Source organism: Nematostella vectensis, chromosome 3, assembly GCF_932526225.1.
Source record: "Nematostella vectensis chromosome 3, jaNemVect1.1, whole genome shotgun sequence".
NCBI classification, from domain to species: Eukaryota; Metazoa; Cnidaria; class Anthozoa; order Actiniaria; family Edwardsiidae; genus Nematostella; species Nematostella vectensis.
Window position 1 is genome coordinate 1,640,705 of NC_064036.1, and position 27,589 is coordinate 1,668,293.

The following is a 27,589-nucleotide window of genomic DNA, read 5'->3' on the forward strand; positions in this document are numbered from 1 at the left end:
AAGTTTTATATTGAAATCAAGTTTGATTTCAAATATTTAGTTGAGTTTGTAGCGCACTTTGTTAATATTTTTGAATTAGGAATACAAGCACATTAAAATGGAATCCAGGAGACCAAATATTCGCATTGTCCCCCTCCACGAATATCTAATCGTCTATCCCAGCATATATTTTTATACCGAGTAAGAAACACAATTCGTGGAGGGCTTCAAACTCGCTCTACTGACATCCTATCGGCAATATTGAAATAGAAGAAGACTCAAACACAATATTACATGGTCTAAAGTTTTATTTTTCACGATAAAGTATTTTTCATCTAACATATAAATTCCCCCATACATTCCTTTATAAACCACTGACAGTAGCCTTGGGCTGCCTGTGGCATAATCTGCAGGTTGTGCTTTGGCGCAATGGCAGAGGGATTAGCTGATTAGAACATCGACAGGGGAACAGTGGAAAATGTTTTCGCACTAAATGTGCTGAACTCTGAACTGGTTTCAATGAAATGTTATTTTTTATAGTGCTTCGTTAATTGACCGTATTCACGTCGTAGCTTCGTTGGAAAGACGGAGTTAGGAAATACAGCTTGAGACAGATAACCGGCTCTCCAGTAGGTTTTTCGGAAATTTTTGTTTTCGGAGTTTCAAGACTCTTTCCATAGGAATATTGTAATCCGTCCGGGAAAGGGAAAAAAAACAGTAATAAAAACCCCATGTTCCCTTGCGCGACTGCCAGACCTGGTCACTCAGGGAGGCGTCAACATCCAAGATGGCGACCACTTCCTGGTGATACTCACGATTTTTATTCAAGAGTGGCGAACAAAAGTGGATAACACATCTGAACAGATAGAAACGTAGACAATATAGCACAACAAAATGGAGAGAGGGTTGTCTGTTACAGAGCAAAAGCTCGCTGAAAAGCTGACAATTCTGAACGAGCGAGGTGAAGGAATGCTCACTAGAATTTATAATATCAAGAAGGTGAGAGCACACTCGATAAACGTTGCTGAAGCAGGATGATTTATAACCGCCATTCTACTGCAAATCCTTTCTATCCATCTTTCAATTCAGCATGCTATTTATAAATTGCATTCTTTATATTATTGGTTAAGGGTTTTCATCACTGTGCACTAGCAAAATTATGATACTAAATTATACTTACACTACAGTATTATATTATTGAGGGAAGGCATGTTTGTTCTCTTCACTATTTTGATTAGCTCTTTATCCGACAAAAGAGCGTAACAGTGAGATTATTTTGTGTGTGTTTAATCTAGGATGTAAAGTTATGTATAATTGTTCGTCTGTAGAATGCTCTTTTGATTTCCCATTAAAAAGCTTGATTTTGACTTGATAAAACTTACTACCGTACCTAATATCATTAGGCCTATGCTAAGTTTAAATGATCGCATGATGCTGTCTCTTCCTTAGGAATTGTCTGAAATTTCAGATTGAGAACAAAAAGCTGTAATTCAGTGAACTTTGGCCAATTTTGATTGCATTACTTTTTGTCAGTACAGTAATTTTAAAAGTATTGTTTCCAACCGAAGAGGTCTAAACAATGCATGTGTTCCTTTTTTACAGGCCTGCTCAGACCCTAAGTCAAGGCCAGGCTTCTTGATGGACAAGGCACTGGAACCATCCATAAAATATATTGTGCGGAAATTCCCACAGATGGATACAAAGGTGAACTAAATATTATACATACCTTATATACAAATAAAAGAAGTAAGATTGTTGCTACAGCTGTCATACAGTCAAGTCGTCAATATTATGAAATGGGTGGGTTCTAACCGAGTATAATCAAACCATATAAAATAATAAAAAAAGATTATAACTGAGTGCTACCACTGTATTGCATCATTTATTGTACATGTTTATGTACATAGACTAGCACTCTCATGTTTTTTTAATTGCAATTTTTATTGCAGTAAAATGTGACATGGTCAACCTGACCTGAATTAAATGCAGTTGGTTTATTTCTGTTGATACAAGATAAGGGTGAATAAATCTAATTCAAAATGTACTTCTATCATTACAGGCAACTCAGCTGCAAGCAGTTCAGAGTATTCAAAATGAAGTGATGAAAGGCCTGTCTAATTACTACTTCACATTCGTAGATATCATGGAATTTAAGGTATGTACAGTACCGATCGCAAACATATGGACATGTGTTTGCGAACAACATTCGCGAAATTCGCAAACAGTGTTCACCAATAGCTGCTGCAAACGCAGTGTTCGCGAACAGACCTGGGACAAACGGGTTGACAAATGGGGACTTGTAACGCATAATCGAAGACAAACTGATATTCACTTTTGATACATGTAGTGTGGATACAAGTAGAAAACGTTCCCTCAGAGTCGGCAAATCTAAAAATTAAAAACAAATACTGTATATTTAACCTGGTATGCGTTGAGTATGACAATAAACATGTAGCAGAGGAAGGTCAATTACTTGTTCACAATAAACAACAACTTCTAGGTTCTAGAAGCAACGCTTATAAAAAAAACGAGAATCTTTATTCTCCTGTGTTTATTTACTTGTCTTTGTCGACTAAATAGCTTCTCGCTTTTCAAAGTATTTGCTAGTATTTTCGCAAATTCGTATAGACTTCGATGAAGCGATCGAAATATTAGTTTACTCGCATAATTCCACAGTTGTTTATTACAAGTCTTTGTCAAATAAATGGCTTGCCGCTGTTTAAAACTATTTGCTAACAGTTGACACTTCGATGAAGCGATCAAAATATTCGTTTACTCAAATAATTATCCCTTGTTTATTACAAGTCTATGTCAAATAAACAGCTTCCTGCCGTTGAAAAGTCTTTGCTAACAGTTGACACACATTTGTAATAAAAAGATTTTAAGTGTTCGAAATATTCCTTTCCTAAAATAATCCCCTCCCTTACAGTTTTTATTACAAGTCCAGCGCTAACTTCACTTAGCATAGATATCAAGTAAAGCTTGTAACAGGTTGAATGACTCAAAGTGAATATCAGCATTATGATATCAGTTAGTCCTGAGTCATATGTTCCCATTCGCCAGCTAGGCTGTTAGCGAATTTTGCGAACGTAGTTTCGCAAACAGTGCCCATATGTTTGAGAGCGGTACTGTACATAGAGGGGCTCATACATTTCTAACAAAGCTCCCATAATTCCCAAGAAATTACCTCCCATATAAAAGATTTCATCTGTAATAGTGAGCAGTAGAGGTCCCAACTAGTCCTGCAGGTTCTACTGTAAGTGCTTCTCACTTCTTGCAATCAGCACTAGCATTGTTGGTAAAAACTGTTTTGTGGTAGTATTGCTCCTTTAAGTTGGAACTCATGAGATCCAGCTAGACATTGAGTAAAAACATTGTTTTTGGACAAATGCGTAAGAAAGGAGGGAGCAGAGTTATTATTGTCTTCATGATTCTTACAGTATAAGAATAGAAGAGCTATACAGTAAAGTAGAGTCCTTGTCTTCCACTACTCTGTAAATAAATCAGTAACATTTTACATAAACAAACATGTTCTTTTTCTGCAGGATAATGCCAGTGAATTGCTTACAGCAATTGATGCAAGCTTTGTCCACTTTGATATTGTAAGTGATACTTATAGAATGTTTGTGTCTACACCTTGCCCCCTTTCACCCATGGATTTGACATTGTCGCACTCTAAGATTTTTAGATATTGTTTACTCTTTTGTAAACCCTTTAGTTTGGTGCTTTTTTTGTATTCCTTGACTGTGATTTGTTTTTCTCCTTTAACAAGATTGTTTTTTCTTTCTTTTGTAGACCCTTAATTTTGACTTGACCAAGGCATACTTAGACCTGATAGTAACCTTGACAGCACTGATGATAATGGTATCAAGAGTGGATGACCGTAGATCTGTTCTTGGTCTCTTTAACCACGCCTTTGAGATGAGGAATGGGAGGAGGTGAATGGCAGCCACGACAACAATAGTCATTCTTCCTTGCTTGCAATACATTCAATTTAGTGATGTTGTTTTTGAAAATTTAGAAAGTTGTTCATATGTATATTCCTGTTTTTTATTGTTTTTACTGTTACTTTCTTTTTTTAAGTACTGTAAAAATGAACAATGGTTCTTCTCTTTCTGTTAAAGAAAAAATTACAGTTTTAAGTTGGCTGCAGTGAATGGCTTTATTTCTACAAAACATTTGTCAAGCTCACTGCATTATTATCTGTTTTTTTTCCAAATGGAAAACAGTAGGCTTACTGTACTGTATATTGTGTAATGGTCAAATTAATTCACTATTATTGATCTGATGCCTTTTTGCTATCAATAGTGAGGAGTCATTTCCGAGGTTAGGACAGATGATTCTTGATTACGATAGTCCTCTGAAGAAATTAGCTGAACAGTTTGTCCCACACCAACAGGTACTGCGCAAAAGATTTAGGTTCACTTACTGTACAGTATATAATCTTGCAAGCTAGTAAAATAGCGAAACTTAACCAAATAACACACACCTTTCTTTTCTTAAGTATAAAAATAGAAAATTGCTTTGCTTTGACATGCTGTTTGTTAACTGTTACAATACAATAGGAAATAGGATGACATACCATTAAAAGATAATGATTGCTCACTGTATTTGCATTTGTCTAATTGATATCCTTTTAGAGAGTCTCCACAGCACTGCAGTCCCTGCATGAAATCTACCTGAGGAAAAGTATGACAGGAGAACAGGTATGTTAAAACCTGTTGCCGCATCGTCACCAGCTTACTTCAGGTGGATTACATAACAATCTCTGATGATTTTAACGGAAAAATATTTCAAAATAGCGAAAGCAGTGTGTCTATTGGATGTTTCTTTGAGGATGTGATTGATATTTAAATTAAGAGAAGATGGCCTGTTAAATGTGTAGATTCCAATAGTTTCCTTTTTCTCTCAATGGTTGAGGTTTCTGTCGGCCCTCCGACTAAGCATAGGATAAGACTAACAAAAGTTCAACTACTGGTTTATGAATACTATTGTTGATAAGTCTGTTGCCTATTTCTCATGATAATAAGCATGATGTTTCGTTTAATTCAGTGGCGGCAAGGACAGATCCTTAGCATAATCAACGCTCCAGCAAACATCTTGGTGCCTGGACAGAGCAAAGTGGTAACCTATTGTGTGATAATGAACCTAGTATTCTACATGTGTCATATACATTGTGCACTTACAGTACATTGTACAGGTTACTGTTCTAGCAATTGATGGCTTTATTGCAGAGCAACAACAACAACAACAATATAACTTTATTTATACCACACACAGAAATTACAGTAAGAAAATAAATAATAATTACAGATTTTGGGTATTGGCTGCCTAGAAGTAACTAAAAAGCTAATCTGGCTAGGCAGCACAAAATAGTTCAATTAAATGGAGCGTATAGCAAGGACGTACAAGGCACGAATACAAAATACATGAAAGCAGCAGCAAAATAAAATGCAATAAAACAAAAAAACTAGATAGAAGCTAATAATTTTCAAGGATTGAGGTCTTTATTGCAGCCTTGAAGCTAGGCAAACGCATGGTTTTGGTAGGTTCTTTGATGTTATTCCAAATTGAGGCACCTTTAAAACGAATATTAAACTTTCCATAATTAGTTCGAGGTAAAGGGAGGCAGTACGATGATTTAGAAGCCAGTCTTGTATTATATTTGTGCCTTGAAGCAACCGTAGTAAAAAAAGAATCAAAAGGAGTTGGAAGTAGATTCAAATGAAATTTGTACATAAATATTGTGTTTAAGTAATAGATTAGATCAGGAGATTTCAAGATATTTAGTTTTCTAAAGATAGGAGAAGTATGTTCAATGTAAGATGAGAAAGTTATGATTCTAACAGCTTTCTTCTGTAAAATAAAAAGAGGCTTGATTGTTGATTCATATGTGTTGCCCCAAATAATAGCACCATAAGTAAGAAATGGATAAATTAGAGAATAATATAGCTGAGTGAGAATTGTTGGTGATACATAGTAACGCAGCTTTGCTATTATTCCGACCCCTCTGGAGATTTTCTTACTTAACTGGTTAATGTGCTCCTTCCAGTTAAGAAAGGAGTCAATAACTACACCAAGATATTTGATATTATTTTTTTGTTTAATGGTATTATTATTGATTGATAAAGAAATAGAACTAGCCAGCCTCTTTTGTGCTGGTCGAAAAATGACAAAATTAGTTTTACTGATGTTCAAAGCCAATTTATTTGCACAAAGCCAACGATTTATATTATACAGATCTGTGTTTACTTTGGTCTCTAAGGATGTCAATGAAGAATCGGCACAAAATAAATTGGCATCATCAGCAAATAAATGAAAGTCAAATAAGTTGGAGCAGTTATTAAAATCATTAATGTACAGAAGAAAGAGAAGGGGACCAAGTACTGAACCTTGAGGCACTCCACATGTTATTGGTAGTGGTGCAGATGACACATTACCAATAGAAACAAACTGTTGCCTGTTTGATAAGTAGGAAACAAACCATTCATAAGCTATGCCACGGATGCCGTATGAATAAAGTTTTGCTAATAATATTTTATGATCAACAGTATCAAAAGCTTTGCTAAAATCAAGAAATATGCCACAAGAGTATTGACCACCCTCAATTGATCTTTGGATTTTATCGGTAATAAGCAGAAGAGCATGTTCTGTAGAATGAGCATTGATGAAAATTAAGTTACTTGTACTGTATATGACTTTATATCAATTTTCCTCTGCTAAAGACCTTGGTTTCTTTGGAACCCTTCACTGCTTTAGTACTGTAGTATGTAAAAAATAATTAAACTGGCAAAGAGAATATTTTTAAGGATATGATTATGATAACTAAATTTATTTTCATTCCAGCCTGCAGTTGAGTATCTAGAAGTGAGCGTAATTCAAAGATGGATTATGTGTAAGTGATCTCTGAAAGCAGAAGTTGCCAGAAATGATACAAATGGCTCTTTTCTGTCTTCATGTTTAATCCATTGTTAATTTTAAATTACATATTACTGTGTTGGTTTCCCAACACTTGATGCACATAGCTAGAGAAATATAAAGGAAATAAAGAATTGACACCACTCATCAGGTTTTATGGATCTGGAGGGTGATAGAAGTTGAATCCATGATACCATTTTGTAGCTCAGAAATCTAAATACAACGAAACCTAGTCGTGTTAATAGGGCAACCAGTTAAACCAGTTCTGTCAAATCAGACCCTATAATTCAGATACTGAGACATGTTAAGATATGTTTCTACATGTTAAAAATTTAAATTTTTAAATATCATTAAATATCATGCAAGGGATTGGTGGAAACAGACATTCCATACATATGTATTTCTAGCGTTCACGTTTTTACTGGCCATGCTGTAAATACAAATACAATTGTGTGCCATTCTGGATCCTATAGATTTTTTGATGATTGTGATGAATCTTTTAGTGCTGCTTAAAAATAAATTTAAATGAGATGAACATTTCAGTAATGAAATAGATCTATTTGGATCACTACTGTATGAAATTAAATCCATCCTACAGCACAATAAAGGGCCTCCATTCTATTGCTTAAGTACGAAAAGCCCTCGCAACTTTGCAAAATGCAAATTCCTTCCCCATGTGGCGAATTCTATTGCTTACTACGTTCGTCACCATGGTGGGGATGCCCTTTTTCTATACTCATGAATTTTGAATCGTGATCTTTCACCTCGAAATCTTATTTCTAATACGTCTAGATAACGTACTGATGAAAATCGCAAATCAGAAAAACACAATTTGCATTTGCACCGTTTCCTAGTTCCGGGTAGCATAATATTTTTACAAAGAGAATAATTCTTAACTTGACTTGATTTGAATCTCCTGTTAATATTGGTTGCCATCTTCAAAAAAGAGGATCAGCATATTTTGCGAGATTTTGCGATTTGGGTGCAAAATCATTTTCAATTTTGCAAAAATGTCAAAAACGTGTTTCTCCAAGAATTTGATTAAACATTACAACTAAACAAAACTTAAGAAATCATATTGTGCTTGATGCCATTTTCTAACACATTTACATACACAGAAGCTGTTAGACAAAAGATGAGAATTGTATGTTCTTACAGTTATCGTCTTTGTCCTGGTCGACATTTAAAAAATAAACAAGAGAAACAAAACAGAAAATGAATTGAATTTTGCGATGTTAAAGTTCCTTGGAATAGGATTTCGCTGGGCTTAAAAGTCGCTTCTCAGCTGTGGCTAATTCCCCATCAGTGTGGCTAATTCCTTTGGCTTAAAATTAGGTACAGTGGCTTGTGCCCTCAAGATCCTAGCGCACACGGAGAAAATAGTCTATTACTTAGGATATTTCCCAAAGAAGAAGATTCCTATAATATATTATTATTCAACACAAGTTGGCTGCAGAGTGTTAAAATAAAAGATAAAAAAATATATAAATAAGAGCTTGTGCGCATCAGACGGTAAATAGCTTAGACTGGCTGAGTAGAATTTATTACAGTAGTTGCTATTTTATATTTAATCGCCTCCATTCATGATTAATTATGACATCTGCAGGTTTGGCATCATAAAATTTATTTATTTTGTTGTTGTTGTTGCACCACTACTCTAGATGTCCATGTTATAATGTGACTTGTAGGGCTTTTGTTTCAGTTGGCTACACTATGTGCCATCAGCAGCTTGCAATGCCTGGCATCACTGACATTTGGAAGATGGCTCTACAGGATGGGTTTTGCATTACCTTATTTAGGGATGAAATCTTCATGTTTCACAAAGAGTTTCACAACATGTTGGATGGAATGAAGGGGTGAGAAAGGCATTTATTCATCTCAGTTTGTTTGCGACAGTCTTTTCTATATGATACCTACAGTATGACTGGGCCCTTCTCCTCAGCCAATCCTTGTGCCATGACTCTTCTCAGCCAAGAGGACACATTTCATAGCATTGTTAAATAGATTGTAAAATGTTCTTTTGTGTTACAACTAGTACATATACATGTAAGATATAACTTTGCAGGTATGGCAAAAGAATCAAAGACATTCAGGATGCAGCTAACCAAATGGCCGCAAGGTATGTACCCAATTACAGAATACAAAATGCACTCACAAGTTCTTTTTGTCTGGTTTTGGCATTCCCTCACATTTTATTTTTGTTTTTTACTCTATTGTTGTTGTTAATAAAGAGAGTGTATGACATGTAACTGATCTTTTAGCTCACATGTTCTTTATTACTCTGTAGTGTTGGTATTCACAAAGAAAGAAGGAATTACCTGAGGTCTGCGTTAACTGAGATGACCCTTATCCTTGCTGATCAACCAGGACTGCTGGGACCAAAGGTGCAGTAATGCAGATGCTCAACAACAGGGCCTCCCCAAAGTGTTTCTAGTACTGTACATTACCTTTGATGCTCTCGGAAGGCACAAATATGAATGAAGAAAGCTACTGTATGAATGAATGCTACTGCTCTCTCATTTTATTATCTCACACACTTTATCGAAAACATGAAAGCATAACAAGCCATTCCCTCAGTGTGCCATTCTTCTGCTTGCTTTGCATGCACAGAAAAGAGGCTAGGAGAAACATAATCCTTTTATAACACGTGTGATAAGTGTTACTTTTTGCTTGCTGCATAGGCAGTAAACTATAGTTTAGAATATTTTCATGAAGTACATTAAAAGGAATGTTGATAAAACCAGCTGTACATTAATTATATCATACCTTTGTCTGTATTTCTTATAAAAAACTTTGTTATTTAGATGTTGATTATTCTTCATGGCCTGTCAATCGCTCATGATGAGATCTTGTGGCTGGTTCGTCATTGCTGTAACCCTGCCCCTAGGAGCAGGAAACTCACCCAGGAAGATTTCTTTGACTCGTAAGTCTTTGGAAGAATTCTTTGGAAGAATAAATATGCATCAGCTTTACCATCATTTTATTTTGAATATTTTTAGACTTAATCATGAATTCAATTTTTGCTATTCTTGCAATATTTAATATTTTGGATTTGCATCTGTTTTATATTCATTTTATTTGGAATATTTCAGGATTTTACCATCATGATTCAAATAGTTGTTTTCTTTGCATTTTAGAAATTCAGTCATTATCTTGTATTCTGATGGATTGAATCCCTTTGATTCAGGCAGATTTCCTTCATATTTTTTTTTATCAATAGGGTTTTAAGCCTACTAAAGTACATACTGTATTGCATTCTTAACTCCAGACTTTACATAAGCCTTGTAGAATTTACTTACTGTATAGATAATCCAATCCTTTTGGTTGTAGGAAATTGCCTCATTTATTATTTGCTGTGGAAGAGCTACGAAGTAAGTGAGAATGGAATTTATGAAAATTTATTCCGTAGTTTAGTAGTTTAGTTTGTTTGCTTACCATTAGCATTGGTGTGACGGCTGGTGGTGTGATGGCTGGTGGTGTGATGGCTGGTGGTGTGACGGCTGGTGGTGTGACGGCTGGTGGTGATGTTTATATGTGTGTGTTTAGGCATGGTGGTGTGATGGCTGGTGGTGATGTTTATATGTGTGTGTTTAGGCATGGTGGTGTGATGGCTGGTGGTGATGTTTATATGTGTGTGTTTAGGCATGGTGGTGTGATGGCTGGTGGTGTGATGGCTGGTGGTGATGTTTCTCTGTGTGTGTTTAGGCATGGTGGTGTGATGGCTGGTGGTGATGTTTATATGTGTGTGTTTAGGCATGGTGGTGTGATGGCTGGTGGTGATGTTTATATGTGTGTGTTTAGGCATGGTGGTGTGATGGCTGGTGGTGATGTTTCTCTGTGTGTGTTTAGGCATGGTGGTGATGTTTATATATGTGTGTTTAGGCATGGTGGTGTGATGGCTGGTGGTGATGTTTATATGTGTGTGTTAAGGCATGGTGGTGTGATGGCTGGTGGTGATGTTTATATGTGTGTGTTTAGGCATGGTGGTGTGATGGCTGGTGGTGATGTTTATATGTGTGTGTTTAGGCATGGTGGTGTGACGGCTGGTGGTGATGTTTCTCTGTGTGTGTTTAGGCATGGTGGTGATGTTTCTCTGTGTGTGTTTAGGCATGGTGCAAAAGTACTCATCAGTGTTGCAGCGTTACTTCATCCAGTATCTGTCTGGATTTGATGTCTATATGCTCAAGCAAGTTGTCCAGGTACAGTTTTCCCGTGTTGCTACACCACATTATGGATACAACACAGCCAACAATAGTGTAAACCAAGGTTTGCAGAAAACCTTGCACCAGCAAATCTAGAGGCTCAGTGGGTTTAAACCTCCTAGTATTTTATCAAGGCATAGTGGTTATGTATGTGCAAAGCAAATGACTATTCTCTTGGGTGCATGCCATCTGTTGCGGCAAACAAAATTTCCAGAGAATGGAGGAGTTGAAATCTTTAGAGGGCATGACATAATACAGTATTCCTTCTTGCAGATGCATTCCCAAACACCAATTACGTAATGTGCATCTTATTGGAGAAAATGCATTTGAAGACAGTAGTTGGTGTTTGTGGGAGTCAGAAAATGTAGCAAAACTTTCCCTCATTGTCATTCAGTCAAATTCCCCCTTTCAGCTATAAAACCTTGATCCACCTCAGTGATATACAAATTCTATACAAATTCTTGGCAGCACACTACCATGACAGCAGAAGTTACCTTATTATACCATAACTGTTCATTTATTTCTAGAAAATCTCTATTTGCTCTGAAGACATCTCACTAATCATGACATCATTCATCGATGAGCTTTCATCTTTGAGTGTCAAGCAAGGTATTTGGTTATGCCTCCAATATTATGATGGGTGTATTCATTGATGAGCTTTCATCTTTGAGTGTCAAGCAAGGTATTTGGTTATGCCTCCAATATTATGATGGGTGTATTCATCATGAGCTTTCATCTTTGAGTGTCAAGCAAGGTATTTGGTTATGCCTCCAATATTATGATGGGTGTATTCATTGATGAGCTTTCATCTTTGAGTGTCAAGCAAGGTATTTGGTTATGCCTCCAATATTATGATGGGTGTATTCATCATGAGCTTTCATCTTTGAGTGTCAAGCAAGGTATTTGGTTATGCCTCCAATATTATGATGGTTGTATCCATCATGAGCTTTCATCTTTGAGTGTCAAGCAAGGTATTTGGTTATGCCTCCAATATTATGATGGGTGTATTCATCATGAGCTTTCATCTTTGAGTGTCAAGCAAGGTATTTGGTTATGCCTCCAATATTATGATGGGTGTATTCATCATGAGCTTTCATCTTTGAGTGTCAAGCAAGGTATTTGATTATGCCTCCAATATTATGATGGCTGTATTCATCATGGGCATCATTCATTGATTATCTTGTATCAATAGTATGGTGGCCCATCGTTATCATAGCTTTTCTAAAAAACATGAAAAAAAGTTTTTTTATACAGTTTTTCTTACTAGATTTTTTCCCGTAATTTTGTTCTTACTAGAATTTTCAAGTTAGTTTTTTTCTAATTTGTCTATTTTTTTCGCATTTTCATTCAGTTTTATTTTTTCCTTAGATTTGTACTTCTTGAATTTTTTTTTCAGATTTTTTTTTTAATTCTAAAATTTTTTCTCCGATTTTTTTTTCATGTTTGAGAAATGCTATGATAACTACGGGCCACCATACATTAGTACCGACTATATGCCCAAAAGTTGTTTCATGTTCTTCTTCTTTTAGTGGAGTCTGGTGAACTCTTTGACTTCAGTGGGCTGCGCTTGGACTGGCTTCGTTTACAGGTATGTATGGTCTTGACATAGCTTAGTACATACATAGATACTGTGAAGATGGCATTAATCCTTGCCATAACACACAACTTAACCCCTCTTTACCTTCTTTTACAGGCTTACACTAGTGTTCGAGGCTCCTCACCTGAGCTTAAGGACAACAGGGACTTGGTAGAGCTGATGAACAATGTGGTGTTCCACTCCAAGCTAGTGGACCTGCAGGATGAGACCCTTGCTGAAGTGTCAGACCTCTCGATATTCTGGTAAGGTGTTATTACACATGATGACTATATGGTGACTATAAGGTGCTATTACACGTGGTGACGGTGACTATATGGTGACTATAAGGTGCTATTACACGTGGTGACTATATGGTGACTATAAGGTGACTATAAGGTGCTATTACACGTGGTGACTATATGGTGACTATAAGGTGCTATTACACGTGGTGACTATATGGTGACTATAAGGTGCTATTACACGTGGTGACTATATGGTGACTATAAGGTGCTATTACATGTGATGACTATATGGTGACTATAAGGTGCTATTACACGTGGTGACTATATGGTGACTATAAGGTGCTATCACACGTGGTGACTATATGGTGACTATAAGGTGCTATTACACGTGATGGCTATATGGTGACTATATGGTGCTATTACACGTGGTGAGTATATGGTGACTATAAGGTGCTATTACACATGGTGACTATATGGTGACTATAAGGTGCTATTACACATGGTGACTATATGGTGACTATAAGGTGCTATCACACGTGGTGACTATATGGTGACTATAAGGTGCTATCACACGTGGTGACTATATGGTGACTATAAGGTGCTATTACACATGGTGACTATAAGGTGCTATTACACGTGGTGACTATATGGTGACTATAAGGTGCTATTACATGTGATGACTATATGGTGACTATAAGGTGCTATTACACGTGGTGACTATATGGTGACTATAAGGTGCTATTACACATGGTGACTATATGGTGACTATAAGGTGCTATTACACGTGGTGACTATATGGTGACTATAAGGTGCTATTACACATGGTGACTATATGGTGACTATAAGGTGCTATTACACATGGTGACTATAAGGTGCTATTACACATGGTGACTATATGGTGACTATAAGGTGCTATTACACATGATGACTATATGGTGACTATAAGGTGCTATTACACATGGTGACTATAAGGTGCTATTACACATGATGACTATATGGTGACTATAAGGTGCTATTACACATGGTGACTATATGGTGACTATAAGGTGCTATTACACATGGTGACTATATGGTGACTATAAGGTGCTATTACACATGGTGACTATATGGTGACTATAAGGTGCTATTACACGTGGTGACTATATGGTGACTATAAGGTGCTATTACACGTGGTGACTATATGGTGACTATAAGATGCTATTACACGTGGTGACTATATGGTGACTATAAGGTGCTATTACATGTGATGACTATATGGTGACTATAAGGTGCTATTACACATGGTGACTATATGGTGACTATAAGGTGCTATTACACATGGTGGCTATATGGTGACTATAAGGTGCTATTACACGTGGTGACTATATGGTGACTATAAGGTGCTATTACACATGGTGACTATAAGGTGCTATTACACGTGGTAACTATATGGTGACTATAAGGTGCTATTACACATGGTGACTATAAGGTGCTATTACACGTGGTGACTATAAGGTGCTATTACACGTGGTGACTATATGGTGACTATAAGGTGCTATTACACGTGATGACTATATGGTGACTATAAGGTGCTATTACACGTGGTGACTATATGGTGACTATAAGGTGCTATTACACGTGGTGACTATAAGGTGCTATTACACGTGGTGACTATATGGTGACTATAAGGTGCTATTACACATGGTGACTATATGGTGACTATAAGGTGCTATTACACGTGGTGACTATATGGTGACTATAAGGTGCTATTACACGTGGTGACTATATGGTGACTATATGGTGCTATTACACATGGTGACTATATGGTGACTATAAGGTGCTATTACACGTGGTGACTATATGGCTGTTGGTATGGTTGTGATGATGACCACGGCAATAATGATGACACTGGAAATGGTTATACTGCTAATGATGACACTGACAATTTTTATTTGTATTTTAGTTTTTATCCAGGTTTCTTTGAAGAATCATTTGTCCGGTGCCTTGAAGATATAACACAGTCAAGGTAAGCATGGAACTACCAAATTATTAGCACATTTACAATCCATGATAAAACAGGCCCTTCCTATGTACTGTATGATGTCTGCAGGCCCCCCAGGATTTTTCTTGGGAGGGTGTGGAATCAAAAAAAGGGGCCTAAGATTTCCGGGGGGGGGGGGGGAGGGGATTATTTCTCAGATCTTACCACCCCTGAAAGAACAAAGAGGGATTTTTTATGCCTTTGCAGCATCTCCACTGGACGTTTATTTTGTCGGATTTGGCTACATACCAGAGTGATCTAGCTTATGCTTTATAGTTTTGTCTACAAATAGCACGTCTATTCAGGACCAAAAGTGGAGCTTTGGCTGTTGTGGGGGGGTGCGTTCGCACCCCCGGCACCCCCCTGGGTACGGGCATGGTCTGTTATTTGACACTGCCTATACAGTACCTCTACGTATGTTCTCTATCTATATGTGAAAAGCAAGGTTTTCTCCCTTTAGAATCCCACACTTGCTTTGTATAGTTGAGTAGAGGTGCCCTTGGCAAACCACATTGGGACTTGAATCTTACAAGCATTATGTTTTAAAAGTTACCTCTCTGTTTTCAGATATTGTATTGCGTTTCCCCTTATCTGTGGCCACTTCATGACTTGTACAAGCGATTTCTGCCCTGAAGAGGTATAAATATCATTATCCTCTTAAAATTGTTTCAGTTATCAAGTGACACCATTATCCAAAAAGTAAAAAAAAAAACAGCCAAGAACTTACAACACTGCCCAATGACATCACAAACCACCCAACATCTAACAACAACTAACATCATCTAAAACCACCCAACAACATCTAACAACACCCAACAAGGCAAACGTTACAAAATATCCAACAACACCCTACACCGGAAACTCCAACAGTATCTGACAACATTAAACCCAACCAACAACATCCAACACTATTAAGCGTAGTGTGCAAATGCCAATACATAAGTTAACTCAATAAGGACTCCTTATTAAGCAAAATATGTGCTGTTATCTTGATGGTTTATTTATGTTGATTTAGCGGCATCCTATCGGAGACAGGAGTTTGTCTGCAGTGAATCTCTTCCTGGACTCAATGGCCAAGGAAGCGCGGAATATCATGAGTCAAGTTTGCTCTGAACATATTCAACAACACCAACAGGTCAATGGTTTATTTTTTTATATCATTTTATTCTATTATTTATATCATTTTATTTTATTATTATTATTATTTTATTGTATTGTTTATACCATTTCATTTTATAATTTATATATTTTTATTTTATTGTTTATATCATTATATTTTTATGGATGAAATGGCTACTTTCTGCATTAGTCTCCTTCACTGTCGATTTGACCCTTGTCTTGCAATAAGCTTGAGCGAAAATATAGCTGTTGTAGCTTATCTAAAAATCATTGTGTGAGATCAAAACCACTGTGTAGGAGATAACTTGATATATAAGGTACATTAGAAAATGTTTCAAACTGGGGATATTTCGCTACAGACAAAATAAACCATTGTCAAAATTCATAAGAAAAATGGCATTCAATGGCTTTGTATTTGATTGTAAGGTTTGTGGCTTACTTCTGTATCTATCTTCTAGTTGTGGCACACACATGCTGTTCGGATGATGACGGAAATGGCCAGTGAAAGGAGAACAAAAGACAAGAACAAAAAGAATGTTCATGTTGAATTCAAACCTCCCGGGATAGAGAGCTTCCGAAAAAGCCGAGAGACACTCACCAGGTAGGCTTACAGACAATTATTTTCCAATCTGTAGACTATTTACAAGCAGCAGTATTATTGCCTTGCTGCGCCCTACCTGTCCTGTTACACCAAAAAGGTCGGTTGAGATATGCAGTTGTTTTTAGTGTTGAAAAGACCTCGCTCCTCCTTCCAGTGTTCCTGCAAGACACCCTCCCTTCCAGTGTTCGTAATAACCAGATGTAAACCTTCATAGCCGTTATCGTTGGTTGAGATATACAGTTGTTTTAGTGTTAATAAGACCTCCCCCCCTTCCAGTGTTCGTAATAACCAGATGTAAACCTTCATAGCCGTTATCGTTGGTTGATATATACAGTTGTTTTACTGTTGATAAGACCTCCCCCCCCCCTTCCAGTTTTCGTAATAGATAGTTGTAAACCTTCATAGCCGTTTTCGTTGGTTGAGATATACAGTTGTTTTAGTGTTGATAAGGCCTCCCCCCCCCCTTCCAGTGTTCGTAATAACCAGATGTAAACCTTCATAGCCGTTATCGTTGGTTGAGATATACAGTTGTTTTAGTGTTGATAAGACCTCTCCCCCTCCTTCCAGTGTTCGTAATAACCAGATGTAAACCTTCATAGCCGTTATCGTTGGTTGAGATATACTAGTTGTTTTACTGTTAATAAGACCTCTCCCCCCCTTCCAGTGTTCGTATTATCGTTGGTTGAGATATACAGTTGTTTTACTGTTGATAAGACCTCCCCCCCTTCCAGTTTTCGTAATAGATAGTTGTAAACCTTCATAGCCGTTTTCGTTGGTTGATATATACAGTTGTTTTAGTGTTGATAAGACCTCTCCCCCCCCTTCCAGTGTTCGTAATAACCAGATGTAAACCTTCATAGCCGTTATCGTTGGTTGAGATATACAGTTGTTTTACTGTTGATAAGACCTCCCCCCCCCCTTCTAGTGTTCGTAATAACCAGATGTAAACCTTCCACAGCCTCGACACAAAGCTTCTATCGTTGACTGAACTGTGTCATGCGATCACCCACACCGAGGCCATCCCGGTGTGGGAACACATCTTTGCACCAAAGGAATACCTCAGCAGCCAGCTGGAAGAGTTCTTTGCTAAGTAAGTCATGCATAAAGCTATAAAATATTATAGATTAATCAAAAATAGCCATCCAAGTTTGTTAGTTGACCCTCAATCTAGTGGGTGAATACAATTTTGTGGTACGGTTATTTCACATAAATAGAAACAGAGGCGGGTCCAGGGTTTCCTGTGACCCAAAAGAGGGGCGACAATACACACCTATTTCAAATAACGTTATCAGTGCGAACGGCAAATGGCGATTGTCAAATGGCAGTTCTTCTATCCAAAAATACTATGGAACTTGTCAAATTTATACTGACTGAAGGAACATGTGGACAAATAATTATACCCATAAGCAGTTATTGGTCGTAGAACTGCCATTTGCCAATTGCCATTTACACTGACAACTTTTTTTAAATAGGTGTATACAGTGTAAAACATATATCTCACTCAAACATTGAGATAAACAAAGAAAGTCTTCTGTGTGTATAATCTATACCAAGAATGAGATCCTTACTGTTTATTAGACTTGTTTGGAGCCAACAAGATTTTACTTTGTTTTGCTACACTCTCTATTAACCGTTAGAAGTGATTTCCAATGTCTTCAATTTCTATCAGGGCGGTGGTCAGTATGGCGCAGTATGATATTGACAATCAACGGATCGCACGACCATCTGAGGTTCTTAGCAATGTTAAGGTATGATATTGATATGAGATTGATTAGGACTTTAAAAAGTCCTATTAATGAATGAATTTATGTAACTGCGAGATGGCTAAATGTATACTCCTATTTCAAATCATGTACTCGGAGGACTTAAGCTTCGTAACCCATGGTGTTCCATGGACATCAAATGAATAGCAGATAAGCGTTACTAGCGTCTCTGCCTCTAAAACATGGCTTTCGGAAACCACGGTTTATGTAGCCATTTATACGTTGGCCATGAACCACTTGCTTGTTGCGATACATGGTTCCTCGAGCGCAACCTATTTAGATTTCGGTGTAAATGCGTGTCACATGTTACTCCACGGAAGCTAATGACGTATGTTGTGTTCTAGGCGATGATGTCGTCCCTGCGAAGTCTGGAGAACTACAGTAAGTAACATCTTGTTGGATTCAGTGAGCGGCCTGTCAGCGTAACCTTTACCAGATCGTACCTTTATAAGTTTATTATTACAAAGCCAGCAAATGTAATTATTTGTTCGTCCTCAGCTGGCGTCGACACTGCACGTGTGTTCAACCACGTGTTACTGCAACAGACACAGCCACAAGACAGCCAAGGAGCCAACACTATCACACAGATGTACACCACGTGGTCAGTATCCAGCCCCCCCCCCCCCTCCCCAAAGTAAAATACACACATACACATGGCTGATACTTTTGTACGCTTTTGATTTTGATTTGCATTGTAGCAAGAACTAACAAAGTGGGATTGAGACAAGACAAAGAGAGGCGAGAAATCAATCATTTATGAATGCTACATTATTTTAAAGCGTCACGGCACGGCATGTTTTGAACGCATCATGTCCTTCTAATAGCGTCAGGAACTTCAAGTTCCTTTGTGGGAAAGCTATGGGTGCAAAAACCCCAAATCTTGAAGCGTGCTTTAAGCGTGATTTTTTGCTTTTCATGTGTATTTGTTGTCGTCTTAGTCGTAACTGCTGTTCGAATCTTTAGGTACCTCGATGTGTTCTTAAGGCGCGTTATGACAGATGGCATAGTCTACTCTCCGAGGAGAATGGCATTCGTCAACAGACCTGGGATGCCATTTAGAGCCGAAGAGTACACCGACGTCAACGGTAAGAACTCCAGTCGCTTTGTTAGCGTCTCGGTTGGTCGGTCGATTAGTCAGTAGTTGTCCATCAGTCGGCCGGTCGGCCGGTCGGTCGGTCGGTCCGACTTACAGTCATACAGGTCAGTAAGGCAATCAGTTAGCAAGTCAGTTAGGCCCGATGGATACGTCGTGCTCCTGCCGTGCCGAATCTAATTGTTTGTATTGGGCACATGAACAGTTCGACGTGCCGAATCATTTTAGTTCGACAAAAGCACGACACCGATTCAAACGTCGAGCTTCTGATGTGCCGAATCAAATGCCATATTTGAATGATGTTGTGCTACAGATACTCCTCATCGAGTCAACTTTGACTACCCGCAACTTATTGAGCGCGAATCATTTAGTGACGTCTGAATAAACGTTGAACCCAATGTATTTTCCTTGATAGAAATAGACAATTAGACTCGGCACGGGGGAGCGAGATACGAATCGGTCGGTCAGAAATTCAGTAACTCAGTGAGACAATAAGTTATTCCATTGGTCAGTCAGACACAGTCCTGTCTTTCATGTTTTATTCCTCTAATAAGAACGACCCTTGTGTCTGTCATGTTTGATTGCTCTAATAAGAACGACCCATTTCTGTCAGAGCTCCAAGCGTTGGCCGAGCTTCTTGGTGCTTACGGCATGAGGTACCTTGGCGAGAAGATGATGCTTCAGATCGCCAGTCAAGTCGGTGAGCTCAAGGTACGATCAGCGCGATCAGTAAGCTCAAGGTACGACCAGTGCGATCAGTGAGCTCAAGGTAGGACCATCGGATCAGCGAGCTCAAGGTACGATCATCGGATTAGTGAGGTCAAGGTACGACCATCGGATTAGTGAGCTCAAGGTAGAACCATCGGATTAGTGAGCTCAAGGTAGGACCATCGGATCAGTGAGCTCAAGGTACGATCAGCGCGATCAGTGAGCTCAAGGTAAGACCATCGGATCAGTGAGCTCAAGGTACGACCAGTGCGACCAGTGAGCTCAAGGTACGACCAGTGAGCTCAAGGTAGGACCCGTGCGACCAGTGAGCTCATAGTACGACCAGTGCTATCAGTGAGCTCAAGGTACGACCAGTGAGCTCAAGGTAGGACCAGTGCGACCAGTGAACTCAAGGTACGACCGGTGCGACCAGTGAATTCAAGGCACGACCAGTGCTATCAGTGAGCTCAAAGTACGACCAGTGCTATCAGTGAGCTCAAGGTACGACCAGTGAGCTCAAGGTAGGACCAGTGCGACCAGTGAGCTCAAGGTACGACCGGTGAGCTCAAGGTAGGACCAGTGCGACCAGTGAACTCAAGGCACGACCAGTGCTATCAGCGAGCTCAAGGTACGACCAGTGAGCTCAAAGTACGACCAGTGCTATCAGTGAGCTCAAGGTACGACCAGTGAGCTCAAGGTATGACCAGTGCGACCAGTGAGCTCAAGGTACGGCCGGTGCGACCACCCGGGAGCTAAAACTTTTTTTAAGCAGGAGAAAAACGAGGCGATTATTTATGACACAGGGGATAACTTTTTTACTTATTAGCGATGCAAGATCCGTTATTCGTAAGCTTTACTCGAGATAAATCTGCGCTTAGAGATATTATGAACATATTCCCGACTTGTGCACTGAAGATAATTCTAATCTGTTATTTTTTAACAGAAACTCGTTATAATGAACAAAGATGTGCTTGTGGCGCTGCGCACGAATTTCGATAAACCGGAGCAGTGCATCGAGCTGATCAGACGCCTCCGAAGTATGTGCATTCCGCGACCCGTGATTCATGACGTTCATTCCACGACTTTAGCAGTAGTAACGTTAATAAGAGTGTATTTAAAGTATTTTATCTTTGGTGAATGTCATGTTATGTTTGTGGAGAGTAACGTTAGTCATGATGATGTTGTTTTCGTAGATATGGATGATGTCATGCTGCGGATGATCATCATCGGTGTCATCCTCTCGTTCCGTCAGCTCATTCAGCAAGCTCTAGACAGCGTGAGTAGTCCATCTTTCTCACATCACCAACTGATGAGATAATAAAAAATAACATACAACTCTGTATTGTTACATTTTCGCAAGCTCTAGACAGCGTGAGTAGTCCATCTTTCTCACATCACCAACTGATGAGATTATAAAAAATAACATTCAACTCTTTATTGTTATATTTTGGTAAGCTCTTGACGGTGTGAATAGTCCCTCTTTCGTACGCTCACAACAACTGAAGGGTGACTCTTAGATTTCTATTATTGATTGTCATGGGTCCTTAGGAATATGCTCGACATATCCCCCTCATGTTTTCCAATGTTGAGGTTATGTTAACGTTACACTCGTTTTTAGTAACACGTGCACCCTGTACCTCTCGTTTACGAGTCGCAACTGTGTTTTGGTGGATGTCAATCATAACTTCTGAGTTTTTCCAATTCTGCATCTGTCACAGCTTTAGATCGATCACAGCCAAAACAGCATCAAAGCGGATCGCCTTCTTAGCTACTCTGTCACCAAGGAATAACGATAAACACAAAGCCACTAATTGAATACAATTCCAATAGTTTCTTATTGATTTGTTGTTGATTAAGTGCGTATGTATCTTTTGTCTGCTTTCTCATCGCCTGGTGCTTTTCGGCGATCTCTTATTGGTTTAGCGGTCTAACAGCCGTCATAATTGTGAAATGGCTTCTGTTACCAAAAACCAGTCGCGACTCGGAAACGAAAAACATTAAGTGCACGTCTGACTGAAAACGAGTGTAATGTGCATGATCGTGCCCATTAAAAAGAGATACTAACACGTTGTCTTACTTCAGACGGTTTTCTCTCTAACAGGTCCTGAAGACGAGAGTACCATACATGATGAGTTGCATCACCGACATGAGGAAGAACTTCCCACATGGAAACAACGACAGACAGGTATGTGCTTCAGTTATGGATGTAGAAAGTAGTAGTTTTGCCAAACGAGTTGCGGTTGTTGATGTAAGAGTGTTTTCAAAAGACATATCGGGTTTGCCTCCTGGGGAGGGGGGGACTCTCAAGAAAAGTAGACGGGCCAACTGCTATCCCTTAGGGGATGTTTAAGGATTTTGCTGTTTCTGCTATTTCTTAGGGTATAAAATTCGACCAACTGCTATTCATTAGGGGATGTGTAAGGATATTTCCTATTCTCCTATCTCTTAGGTTATGAAATATCGACCTACTGCTATTCCTTAAGGTAATTCCCTTGAAATAGTTCTACAACCCATAATTTTTTAAAACTTGACATAAATAAAAATTGGGGGTAACCGAATTCGTTTTTCTGTCAAAGCGATTTCGAGTAAAAAACGCGCGCCTTTTGCTTTGTGTTCTTGTACAACTGTGGCGCGTTTGCACTTAATACCGGAAAATTCGAACAAACAGCGCGCGCCACTATGCGCAGAAGGGGTGCGCAGTGCAATTCAAGGGAATTACCTTAAGGGATGATAAATGGTTTTTCCGATCCTGCTATCTTTTAGGGTTAAGAGCTACCCCTTGCGTTAAAGGACCATTTATTTCCATCCGAATTCTCTTTTGTGTTATGGAAAGTTCAAGATAGACTTCCTCTCTCAGGTTGTCGACGAGATGGCAACGTCCGCTGGTCAAGAGTGCGTTGTGGATCCGTTGCTCTGTGCCGCGCTCAGGACCCTGAAAGGTATGCTTCTCGTGTCTTATGGCCCTGGCTAGTCCAGGGGGTATGCTCCTCATGTCTTATGGCCCTGGCTAGCCCAGGGGGTATGCTCCTCGTGTCTTATGGCCCTGGCTAGTTCACGGGGTATGCTTCTCGTGTCTTATGGCCCTGGCTAGCCCAGGGTGTATGCTCCTCATGTCTTATGGCCCTGGCTAGCCCAGGGGGTATGCTCCTCGTGTCTTATGGCCCTGGCTAGTCCAGGGGGTATGCTCCTCGTGTCTTATGGCCCAGGGGGTATGCTCCTCGTGTCTTATGGCCCAGGGGGTATGCTCCTCGTGTCTTATGGCCCTGGCTAGTCCAGAGGGTATGCTCCTCGTGTCTTATGGCCCTGACTAGTCCAGGGGGTATGTTCCTCATGTCTTATGGCCCTGGCTAGCCCAGGGGGTATGCTCCTCGTGTCTTATGGCCCTGGCTAGCCCAGGGGGTATGCTTTGCATGTCTTATGGCCCAGGGGAGTAACCAAAACATCTAGTGGTAGTAAAAAGAAAATGCAGGTATATTTCTTGGTTTTATCTTCTTACATTCCTTACAAACTTGCGGTCCGAAGAAGAGGGTCGATTGGTCGGGCACCTGGCAACGCCTGTGCTAATCTGTAGTGGATTGTAGTGGATGAGGGACGGTTGAGGGTATTGAAAAGAGACTTGACATTGTATAATGCCATAATTTTAACATTGTATTTTTTCAGAGAAAAAATCGGAGGATGACATCTTAACTTGGTCTTTACTGCTGGTAAGTCTTACTTCTCATGTCTTTCAGCGCCTCTTGTCCTGTCATGTACTACAGGGTGTTCGTCTCAAAACTCGGATAAATGAATGTTGTACCGTAAATGATTGTTTTAACGAACAGCTTCAATTAGCGCCCCCTCTAAGCGGCAAAGTATTAAATACGCGCCCCCTGTCTACGCCCGTAAAATATTAAAAAGCCTCCTCTCTTAGAACTAAACTATAGAAAACGCGAGTCTCCATCCCCCTTGAGCATTTACGGAAACACGATCATTTTTCCCGTGAAATAGGCTCACGGAGTTAAGGAGAAAAGGTTTACAGCCTTTATCAGTAGAAAAAAGTTTAGACTAAGATGTTTTGTCTCTTAAGGTATTTGTCGCAGTTGGTCTTCCGTCTCTAGCGTACAAAGACGCGTCTGAATACAACGGTGAACTCGAAGGTGAACATAATGCAACACAATCAGCTCGTTAGGCAATCGGACACTCTCGGACACTCTCGGGCACTCTCTGGCACTCTCTGGCACTCTTGGACACTCTCGGACACTATCGGGCACTCTCGGACACTCTAGGACACTCTCGGACACTCTCGGACACTCTCGGGCACTCTCGGGCACTCTCGGACACCCTCGGGCACTCTCGGACACTCTCGGGCACTCTCGATTTTACTATCCGCTCGAATTCTGTATTAATTTTTTTTTCATAATCGGACACGCTATTTAGTAGGCGTGGACATATTTAATGCTCAAAACAAAAATTGATGACATTTTTTATTGCGGGAGTTTAGCTGCTTTAAGTGAGTTTAAGGAAACTTACTAGTAAGGAAACGTACTTTAAGGAAACTTAGCAGTCTAGATGCTCAGCACACGATTTGATCTGTTTCAGCACACGACAATAACGCGCACTGCATTTCAAGCTCCATCAACAGCATCACGGGGGCCCTGTGCAGCAATAATGGGGACAATCCTGAGGATAGATTGCGAGAATTTCTGGCGGTGAGTAGCTCATATCTTAGACAATGGAGCGAAAATATTGGAATTTGCTGCGTTAGTAACAAGGTTAAATAATTGACTTGTTTTTGCCTTAGTTTGCGGGATACAACTTAATATGAAAACGAATTGTAAAGGGAGATGAAATATTAGTTTGGGTTATTTTGGCGTCTAAAAAGTGGGCCATTTCTTATCAAGATATCTTCAAATACTCTGCTTTTTTCTTATCATTTGCCAATCCTGGGTAAGCGCCTGTTAGTGGAAAAATGATAACAGTAGCCCATAGTTCAATGTAAGAGCCATAAAGAGAAGCACCTATACTTACACTTTATACTTGTCTACCTTGATCTTTTTACAGATTACCTCGTCCAGTCTACTAAAACTTGGCATGGAAGCCGAGAAGGACCTGAAAGCGCGGGAATCGGTTTACCTCCTCCTAGATATGGTACTTTACACTTCAATGTCATGATTACCCACCTCGTGACGCAATGTCCATCACGGCGTTTTTGTTTTACAATCCCGAGCAGTACCCAGGCACACAAATCGTCCATATCAATTGGCCAATTTAAGCTAATCGAAGCAACAGTAAATATTTCAATAGAGCATCTTTAATTAAGTAACAGAACGTAAGTCGTGGATGGGTATTTTGACGTTTACTTGGGAAAGGTTATGGTATTTTCAAATATACACCTATTTCAAATAAGGTTACCCTCGGAGAATCTGTGTATCGTAACCCGCAGTGCTTTACCAAGTAAATAGGCAAAAAAAGCGTAAATAAAAACAAAACAGGTCTCAAAAGCTGTAGAATTCTTCTTTATATTCTTCTGAACATCCACATAGCTTTCAGATACAAAGATTCAGCCGTTTATATGCTACCCGTGAACCACCGCGGGTTACGACACATGGGCTCTCGAGTGCAACCTTATTTGAAATAGGTGTATAACGAATTACACTCTGTAACCTTGTGCTTCTGCTCGGCGTGACAGGTTGTGCAGCAGTCGCCGTACCTGACCATGGATGTGCTCGAGTCGTGCTTCCCATACGCTCTGCTCAGGAATGCCTACCACGAGGTCTACCAGGTGAGCAGGGTACCCTCTCATGGGGTGTACCCTCGCCGTCTTATTTCTCATAACTAAGAGCCCTTTACTGTCAATTATGAAATTGACATGTGAGTGAGCATGGGATTACTTGTTTGTGTTGAGCTCAGGGGTATTGCTCGAGGGTATTTCCCTTTGTCGTGTATTGATCCAATAAGAGGTGAAGCTCAAGGTCACGTTTCGTGTGTTGAAACCAATAAAGAGTCGAGGAGAATGTTTGGTGTAATGAGCCAATAAGGGGTTGCAATATATTGTGTAGTGTAATAAACCAAAAGAGGAGAGGCTTAAGGTCACGTGTCATGCGTTGAAACCAATAAAGAGTCGAGGAGAATGTTTGGTGTAATGAGCCAATAAGGGGTTGCAATATATTGTGTAGTGTAATAAACCAAAAGAGGAGAGGCTTAAGGTCACGTGTCATGCGTTGAAACCAATAAAGAAGGTGATGTTATGTTTGGTGTAATGAGCCAATAAGTGTTAACCGAAAGGAGAGTCTTCAGGTCACGATTCATGCGTTGAAACCAAAAAAGAGTCGAGGGGAATGTTATTCGTCTTGTAATGAGCAACACTAGAAATTGTTAAGGTCACGTGTTGCAATAAGTTCTGTATAAGCCAACAAGAGGGAAGTTCACGATGCGTGCATCGAGCCTAACATAAGTCTTTGTATAAGCCAACAAGAGGGTAGTTCACGATGCGTGCATCGAGCCTAACATAAGTCTTTGTATCTCATCAGAAACGAAAAGAGCCTTTTCTTTGAAGTATCATTTAAGTGAACCAAGACGACCCCTCGCCCCTCCTTGCTGCTGGTTCCAAGTAAAACCGCAAAGCAGCAGCATGTTTTAGTGCACAGTGTAAAGAGGAGTTCATTCAGGCTGACAATCCAGCGGTAAAGGTAAAATAGCGTACATTAATGGAGAGTCTTGACAACAAACAACAGCGAAACATCGAATAAAAGGTGCGCAAGTGAGTTCTTTGACTTCCGCCTGCTCGCCCGCTGTTTAGTACTTCGTCCAGTCCTTTACCTACGCCACTTGGCATTGGACGGTAAAAGCGGAAAAATATATCAACAATTCATTATCAACAGTAAAAGGCGCCCAGAATGCAGGGTTTAAATCACATATATTTTTACTTGCTAATATTCCTATGATACTCATGATCAAAGTATAGATAGCTAGAATGTAAAACTGTATTCTACATTATGTAGGTAGCCTGCATTATTTTCGTAATAAATGTTTTTAGAAAAGTGTTAATGCTTCAAGTGCTCCATGCACGTTATCTCACCCCTTTAACTTCTACTGACAGACAGGCGTGGCATGTTACGGACTTAGGTGCTTATTTTTACCGAGATGCAAAGCTGGTTCACTGTATTTGCAACGTCGTTATTTCATGGATCATTCGTGGACGCCCGAACCGCCAACTTTATTATGTTTTTACATAAATTTGCTAATACGCTTTTTAAAAATAAAGAAATCTTATTTCCAACTTCTGCACTAGTGGAAGGATTATATCTATATCTATACCTAGTTAGCGAGGTCGGGCAGAAACAAACAAGTGACACCAAGAAGAAAGAAAAAAAACTTGAGAAAACGCAG

General features: G+C 39.4%; 1 protein-coding gene across 1 annotated transcript; it reads left to right on the plus strand.

Annotated features, from left to right (window-relative positions):
• Nucleotides 1-714: 714 nt before the first annotated feature.
• Nucleotides 715-27,558, plus strand: LOC5517043 (nck-associated protein 1 homolog). Its single transcript, XM_001637035.3, has 38 exons — nucleotides 715-978; nucleotides 1,582-1,683; nucleotides 2,039-2,134; nucleotides 3,525-3,581; nucleotides 3,775-3,917; nucleotides 4,288-4,378; nucleotides 4,620-4,685; nucleotides 5,032-5,103; nucleotides 6,826-6,874; nucleotides 8,600-8,753; nucleotides 8,963-9,016; nucleotides 9,185-9,281; nucleotides 9,702-9,820; nucleotides 10,228-10,268; nucleotides 11,005-11,096; nucleotides 11,627-11,708; nucleotides 12,629-12,687; nucleotides 12,793-12,938; nucleotides 14,860-14,922; nucleotides 15,505-15,574; nucleotides 15,953-16,072; nucleotides 16,515-16,657; nucleotides 17,616-17,747; nucleotides 18,327-18,405; nucleotides 18,765-18,801; nucleotides 18,919-19,021; nucleotides 19,384-19,505; nucleotides 20,127-20,224; nucleotides 21,165-21,258; nucleotides 21,415-21,497; nucleotides 22,323-22,406; nucleotides 23,079-23,160; nucleotides 23,882-23,925; nucleotides 24,288-24,357; nucleotides 24,800-24,909; nucleotides 25,262-25,348; nucleotides 25,890-25,982; nucleotides 26,731-27,558. The coding sequence occupies exons 1-38, from the start codon at nucleotides 874-876 to the stop codon at nucleotides 26,752-26,754; spliced, it is 3,363 nt and encodes a 1,120-aa protein (XP_001637085.2). The 5' UTR covers nucleotides 715-873; the 3' UTR covers nucleotides 26,755-27,558.
• The last annotated feature ends 31 nt before the right edge of the window (nucleotides 27,559-27,589 follow it).